This window comes from Heterodontus francisci, chromosome 4, assembly GCF_036365525.1.
Source record: "Heterodontus francisci isolate sHetFra1 chromosome 4, sHetFra1.hap1, whole genome shotgun sequence".
In the NCBI taxonomy this organism is placed as follows: domain Eukaryota; kingdom Metazoa; phylum Chordata; class Chondrichthyes; order Heterodontiformes; family Heterodontidae; genus Heterodontus; species Heterodontus francisci.
The window spans coordinates 179,509,831-179,518,009 of NC_090374.1; the positions used below are offsets into that span (position 1 = coordinate 179,509,831).

The 8,179-nt window shown below is 43.0% G+C and overlaps 1 protein-coding gene across 4 annotated transcripts in view; it reads right to left on the minus strand.

Moving 5' to 3' along the window:
- The window catches only part of LOC137369448 (paralemmin-1-like), a 492,534-nt gene extending 487,443 nt beyond the window's left edge, over window positions 1-5,091 (minus strand). For all 4 annotated transcript variants that reach the window (XR_010974948.1, XM_068030674.1, XM_068030676.1 and 1 more), the window contains exon 1: window positions 5,018-5,091. Coding sequence is in view for 3 of the 4 variants with exons in the window: in XM_068030674.1 (XP_067886775.1) it covers window positions 5,018-5,055 (38 nt within the window). In the remaining variant the exon portion in view is untranslated. The remainder of the gene's footprint in view (window positions 1-5,017) is intronic.
- Window positions 5,092-8,179: the final 3,088 nt, after the last annotated feature.

Below are 8,179 nucleotides of genomic sequence, written 5' to 3' on the forward strand. Positions count from 1 at the left end.
GTAAAGTGATGGAAGGTGTCATCAAGCGGCACTTGCTTAGCAATAACCTGCTCAGTGACGCTCAGTTTGGATTCTTCCAGGGCCACTTAACCCCCGACCTCATTACAGCCTTGGTTCAAACATGGACAAAAGAGCTGAACTCAAGAGGTGAGGTGAGAGTGACTGCCCTTGACATCAAGGCAGCATTTGACCAAGTATGGCATCAAGGAGCCCGAGCAAAACTGAAGTCAATGGGAATCAGGGGGAAAACTCTCCGCTGGTTGGAGTCATACCTAGCACAAAGGAAGATGGTTGTGGTTGTTGGAGGTCAATCATCTGAGCTCCAGGACATCACTGCAGGAGTTTCTCAGGCTAGCGTCCTAGGCCCAAGCATCTTCAGCTGCTTCATCAATGACCTTCCTTCAATCATAAGGTCAGAAGTGGGGATGTTCGCTGATGATTGCACAATGTTCAGCACCATTCGCAACTCCTCAAATACTGAAGCAGTCTGTGTAGAAATGCAGCAAGACCTGGACAATATCCAGGCTTGGGCTGATATGTGGCAAGTAACATTCATGCCACACAAGTGCCAATCAATGACCATCTCCAACAAGAGAGAATCTAACCATCTCCCCTTGACATTCAATGGCATTACGATTGCTGAATCCCCCACTATCAACATCCTAGGGGCTACCATTGACCAGAAACTGAACTGGAGCAGCCATATACATACTCTGGCTACAGGAGCAGGACAGAGGCTAGGAATCCTGTGGTGAGTCACCTCCTGACTCCCCAAAGCCTGTCCACCACCTACAAGGCACAAGTCAGGAGTGTGATGGAACACTCTCCTCTTGCCTGGATGGGTGCAGCTCCAACAACACTCAAGAAGCTCGACACCATCCAGGACAAAGCAGCCCACTTGATTCGCACCCCATTCATAAACATTCACTTCCTCCACCATCGATGGACTGTGGCAGCAGTGTGTACCATCTACAAGATGCACTGCAGCAACGCACCAAGGCTCCTTAGACAGCACCTTCCAAACCCGCGACCCTCTAACAACTAAAAGGACAAGGGCAGCAAATGCATGGGAACACCACCACCTGCAAGTTCCCCTCCAAGTCACACACCATCCTGACTTGGAAATATATCGCCGTCCCTTCACTGCCTCTGGGACATAATCCTGGAACTCCCTTCCTAACAGCACTGTGGGTATACCTACCTCCCATGGACTGCAGCGGTTCAAGAAGTCAGCTTACCACCACCTTCTCAAAGGCAATTAGGGATGGGCAATAAATGCTGGCATAGCCAGCAACGCCCACATCCCATGAATGAAGGAAAAAAACCCACCACCATCCCACCTGATTAAATGCTCTCCCTGCCTCTAAACCCGACACGGGGAATAACATAAAATTCCCCCCAAATCTTCATTGACCCAGCGCAATTGGACAACATAATAGAATGTAATTGTTCCTTTTTTGTTTATTTTCCATTAATCCATATTCCTTGATGTATTTAAGATTGGTAAACTGGTGTGGTTTTATTAATACAGCTGCAAATGGGTTTACCAATAAAAAATGTTTTTTTATTAAGTGTCCAGTTCTTCACGTGTGAGTAACCTGATTTAAAATCATTTTAAATGACCCCCAAAAAACTATATTTAACCATTTAATAGTATCATTGGTCTACGCTAGTTAGTTTCTTGGGTAAATTAAATATTTTCTGATATGAAAAATCTTTAAAATGTGCCAAAACGGGCGCCTAAGAAAATGAGCACTATTTAAAGAGCCTTCCTGAACCACTGCAATTGGTAGAATCTCGCAATATCAATGTGGCCAGCTTGTGGGGGGTTTGGAGAGGGGGTGGTGGGAGCCTGATCCAGATGAACTGGACCTTAAAGCAACATAAAAGATCACTAAAAACATGAACCTAAGTGGTTTTGGGTGTATCTCCCATGCGTTTAAAATTTTCAGATCATTTGCGCTGGTACGACCATTTTCATTGATATACCAAGTACAAACTCTACCCCCTTATCTCTAAAAATATCACACTTTCTTACAGCACTCATGTTATCTGAGAGACAACACCTCTTGAATATACAGTACTCCCCCAGCACTGCAGTGATGCTTGAACTCACAACCTCTGACTCAAAGACACAAGCACGACTGACTGAGTTAAGGTGATAACAACAGCAGAGGTTAGTGAGTCGCAGTTAAGTGACTCTCACCCTGTGGTATGTGGGACGTTATTTCTCAAATCTTCAACTGACAAGATTCCATTCCTTTCGCGAAGTCAAGTGCTTATAAAATCTGAGTGATCTTACATTCCTTTGTTTGGAGGGAATGTTGTGTTGTGAAGACTCCAGACAGTCTACACATCAGTGCTTTTTTTTTGTTGTTGACCTGCAGCAGACCACATTCAATTCATTCATAAGTGAAGGGTTTATTTCAATTTACTTGAGTTGCAGAGCCTACGGTTGGAAGAATGCCAGATGCTACATTTGCAGCAGCTGTGTGGAGTAGACGGCAGCTGCATGAAGTGAATGCACCGTAGTGCAAGTGTGCGGCAATGTTAAGTATGATTAAAGTATAACTCCAGTGACAGTTTGCTGACTCAGTGGAGAGCATTCCCTCCCCTTAGTTAGAAGATGATGGGTTGAAATCCCACTCCTGCAATTTAAAATTCTCATCCTTGGTTTCAAATCACACTTGCCCCATTCTATCTTTGTAACCCCCTTCACCCCGACAATCCTTTGGGATCTCTCTTTCTCCAATTCTGGCCTCTTGCGTACCACTGATTTCCATTGCTCCACCATTGGTGACCATTCCTTCAGCCGCCTAGGCTCCAAGCTCTGGAATTCCCCTCCTAAACCTCTCTGCTTCTTAAAACATACCTCTTTGACCAAGCTTTTGGCTGCCTGTCCAAATATCGCCTCCTGTGGCAGGCTGTCAAATTTGTTTGATAATTGCTCCCGTGAAGCACCATGGGATGTTTTACTATATTAAAGGCACTATATAAATGTAATTTGTTGTTGTTGCAGTTTATATAGCATCATTTGCAGCATAAATTCATCTTGGAGGAGAGAATAGTAGATCAGAATAATTGTTGCCCGGGTGTCCGAGCAAAGGCTGGAGAAAGTGAGAGCAGCGTAAATTCACCAGAGTGATACCTGGGCTAAAGGGTTAAATTATGAGGACAGGTTGCATGGACTAGGCTTGTATTCCCTTGAGCATAGAAGATTGAGGGGTGATCTAATTGAGGTGTTTAAGATGAAAGAAATTGATAGAGTAGAGATAGGAAAACTATTTCCTCTGGTGGGGGAGTCCAGAAAAAAGGGGCCACAACCTTAAAGTTAGAGCTGTGCCATTCGGGGTGATGTCAGGAAGCACTTTTCCACACAAAGGGTAGTAGAAATCTGGAACACTCCCCCGAAAAGCTGCTGAGGCTGGAGATCATTTTAAAATTTCAGAACTGAGGTTGATAGGTTTTCGTAGGCTGGGATATTAAGTGTGATGGATCCAAGGTGGTAGATGGAGTTTACATACAGAACAGGCATGATCTAACCGAATGGCAGAAATGGCTTGAGGAGCTGAATGGCCTTCTCCTGGTCTATGTTTCTTGAAGCAGGGGTTCTGGCAGGATAAGCAATACCAGATAAGTTTTGTCAATAACGAGGAGAACTGATCACCTCACATTTCATTAGAATAATGGAGGTTGATAAAATCTTGCAGCTCAGTGTAATAAAGAAATCCCACACATAAGATTGGATTTGCATTGATATTTCACATATAAACTGGGAACGGCCCGACTGTCTGAAATAATTCGATCCTTGATGTGATTAATGCTGAATAATCAGCAATAGACAAGCAATTTAATAAATAGAGATTAAGGTGCTCAGATGACCTTTCAACATCCACTTTGTTCATCCCCAAACTTTGACAATCTCACACAATAGTTGGTGGGATCCTGGGTCTTCATGAGGATTCTAACAGCCTTAGTGACCTTCTGGAATTGGATTCAATACAATTAACTTGACGCAGTGCAGATATTCTTTCACCATCTATTCACAATCTACTATTAAATCAAAATGGAAACTGAACAAAATTCATCAATTTTCATTATCTTATCCATTCTTCCAACAGCCTTACAAAATAATGAAAGGTTTTGACAGAATAAATAGGGAGAAACTATTTCCAATGGCAGGAGGGCTGGTATCCAGAGGACACTGGTTAAAATAATTGGCAAAAGATCCAGACGGGAGGTGAAGAGAATTTGTTTTTTTTCCGCGGCGAGTTATGATGATCTGGAAGCAGATTCAATCGTAACCTTCTAAAGAGTATTGGATGTATACCTGAAAAGGAAAACCATTGCAAGGCTATGGGGAAAGAACGGGTGAGTGGGACTAATTGGATAGATTATTCAACTAGCCAGCACAGGCACGATGGACTGAATAGCTTTTTTCAGTGCTGTATGATGCTCCATCTTGGCACAATCACATGTGAGCGTGTTGGCACTGAGTAATCTGAGATTTCCTGAAATGTGTTGGAGGACAAACTCAATATAATCTCATGTTTCTGTTTGGAATGCCAGAGAATACAGGGCAAAACAGTAGCGGAATAGCAAGGAAAGCAACGCTTATTTGATTAATGACTGACAAATGGTTGACTCGACCATTTATCAAATAATCAGCAGATTTTGTTCTCAATGAATTGATTGCAAAAGTAATTTGATTCCCGTTCATATTTATTAATTGGAACATAGATACATGTAGAAATGGCAATTTGTTGTCTTTTTAACCCATTGATTAACCCATGCAAGTATATCTCTGTTTTCATTAATCACATTTTCACCAGGACGAGTTTTGTTATTAAAGTACTGGGCATCGTAACTGGCAACACTTGGATAATCTTAGCATATCAGTTTAGAAAACACCCACTGCCTACTGAAAGCAATTTAATTCTGGCAACAAATCTTAAAAATAGGAAGGCAGCACGACAAGCTGGAGCTACGATAGAAAGTGAACAATAAAGGGACTTACTCCATTGGTGGTGATTTTCTCCTCAGACGGGTGTTCATTCTGGTGGCTGCCAGTGCTAATTTGTTGTTGCCTTGACAGCCTTTTCAATCGCAGCTTTCTGTTTCCTTCCTCCACAGGATGGCTGTGGGTTTCCACCAAGCATCACTCAGCAAAGCCTGGGAGAGAAGGTGGCAGTTGGATGATGCCTTTTTATTGGCACAGATGACACCATCGTACCCTAGACCCACCCCCACCTCCTTTTCTTTTAATATAACATATAGACACCTAAATCAAACTCTTTGGCTGCCAGCCAGAGACTTGGACTGACATCACTTACATCTCAATTGTCACAGCTTCTCCCTTGTGCTTTGTCACAATCCCTCCCTGACTCCGTTAGGAAATTCTCTTTCTTCCCTTCCGCCCCAAATTAAGAATTCCTGGCTCCCTCTCAGCAGCACTCCCTATAATCGGTCCATCGCACTTGCAAATTCACAGAAATGCTGAATCGTTCCCTGACTGAATGTGAGAAAAAAGCCAGCCCTCTCCTTGATCAATAGACTGTCGATACATTAAAACATGCTCAGTGTGTAATTCTCTTGAATAGAGAGAACATTGATAGAATTCTCTAAGGCATGCATAATCATTTTCTTGTTTGCACTGAAGAACAATTCATTTGCTTTATGAACTATGCCTAGCTGGTACAAATGACTAAACTGATATTGCTAAATATCTTTAAAGGGTTCCAAATATGTGATATAATTGATGTGATATTAAGTCCTTCCGTGCTGCTATTTTAACTTAATATCCGAAGGTTTTAAAAATTAAGTGCATCTCTTTTTGTTAACAAACCCCGAATCGATTTGTTTGTATTTTGCTATCCTCATAAGAAGTTCTTCTCTCGGCCTGCAGTGTTCCCATTCAGTCTGGTGGGGGAGCAGTGAATAATCCCAACTGCTCAAGTCAGAGGGTGAGGAGAAGCTGAATCCAGCCAGTCAAGTGGGAAGGGAAGGGGAATCGATCCAGGTGAGTCTTGTGAGAGAGAATATGCTTCCTTTTCCCACAGATTTGAGGTGGGGGGTGGGGACGGGGGCGGGGAAATTATGTCTGTTGTTATCTGGCAGCTTACTGGCAGGTCTGCATCCATTTACGTGGCATTGCTGCTAAGACTGTACCAAAACCCCCATCTCCCCAGAAAGACTTCAGGTACACAACTGATTCAGATGTGCTCCTGGCTCCCAAAAGCCTCTCCACTGCCTACAAGGAACAAGCCAGGAGTGTGTGGATGAGTACAGCTCAACTTAACGACACTCAAGAAGCTCAACACCATCCAGGACGATACTGTCCACTTGATCAGCAGCCCAAGCACCATCTCAAACTCCACCATTGGCACCGTGACTGCAGTGTGTACTCTCTACACAATGCACTGCAGCAACTCCCAAACATAGAAGGGCAAGGGCAGCACGTGCACGTAAATATCATCACCTCCAAGTCACACACCATCTGATTTGGACATATATCACCGTTTCTTCATTGCTGGGTCAAAATCCTGGAACTCCCTCCCTAACAGCAATGTGGGAGTACCTTCACCATATGGACTGCAGCAGCTCACCACCACCTTCACAAGGGCAACTAGCAGTAGATAATAAGTTCAGGTATTGTCAATAATGCCCATGTCCCAAGAATGAATAAAAAAGTTTTTTTCCCTAGAAATGCAACAAGGGCAGTCAGGTAAGCTTGCATACTTCATCAAAAAAATTCAATTACATTAGTTAAGCATGATCTGCCTTTTACAAATCCAAGCTGGCTATCCTTAATTCACTCAAACCTCTCCAAGTGCCTGTAATTTGTTTTCCTGATTATTGTTTCTAAAACTTTACCCACCACTGATGTTAAACTGACCAGCCTGTAATTGTTTGGACTGTCTTGATACCCTTTCTTGAATAAAGGTGTGACATTTGCCACTCTCCAATCCTTTGGAACCTGCCCTATGTCTAGGGAAGATTGGAAGATTATGGCAAGCCCTTCCACTATCTCCTTTTAGCAACCTGGGATGCAAGCCATCTGGACCAGGTGGCTTATCTTCCCTAAGCATAGTCAGCCTTTCCACCTCCTCCCTCGCAATTTTTACCCTATCCATTGCCTCTACTCTCTCTACTGCTACTGATATTTTGTCAGATTCCTCTTAGTAAACACTGATATAAAGTACTCATTAAGTATTCTAGCCTTGCCCTGTGTCACTAAGCATATATTACCCTCTTTGCCCCTAATAGGCTCCACTCTACCTCTTACTGCCCACCGGTAGAAGATTTTTGAGTTCTCTTTTATGTTAACTGCCATTCTATTCTCATATTCTCTCTTTCCAGTCTTATTTTCCTCTTCATCTCCCCTCTCAATTTATTGTTTTTGGCCTGGTTCTCACTTGACGAATTCAGCTGACATGCATCATACACCCTCATTTTTTGTTTCATCATAATCTCTATCTCCGTCATCCAAGGATCCCTGTTTTTGGTCCTTTTGTCCTTGTTGGAATGTACCTAGTCTGTAACTGAATCTTCTCGGAAGGTTATGGGGCTGGAGTTGATTACAGAGCTAGGAAGGGGCGAGGCCATGGAGGAATTTGAAAATAAGAATGAGAATTTTAAAAACGAGGTGTTGCTTAACCAGGAGCTAATGTAGGTTAGCAAGCATAGTTGTGATAGGTGAATGGGATTTGGTGTGAGTTAGGACACAGGCAGCAGAGTTTTGGATGACCTCAAGTTTATGAGAGATAGAACATGGGAGGTCAGGCAGGAGCAGTTGGAATCGTCAAGTCTAGCGATAACAAAGGTATGGACAAGTCTCTGGTTAGATGCATTTAGAGCACTGCATTTAGTTCTGGGCGCCATATCCCAGGAAGGATATATTGGCCTTAGAGGAGGTACAGCACAAATTCACCAGAATGATATCTGAGCTAAAAGGGTTAAATTATAAGGAGATGTTGCACAGACTAGCTTTGTCTTCCCTTGAGTATAGAAGATTAAGAGGTGATCTACTTGCTGTTTAAGATGATTAAAGGGTTTTCTGGGGGAGATAGAGAGAAACTATTTCCTCTGATGGGGAGTCCAGAACAAGTGGTCATAACCCACAAATTAGAGCTAGGCTGTTAAGGGATGTCAGGAAAAGCTTCTTCACACAAAGGATAGT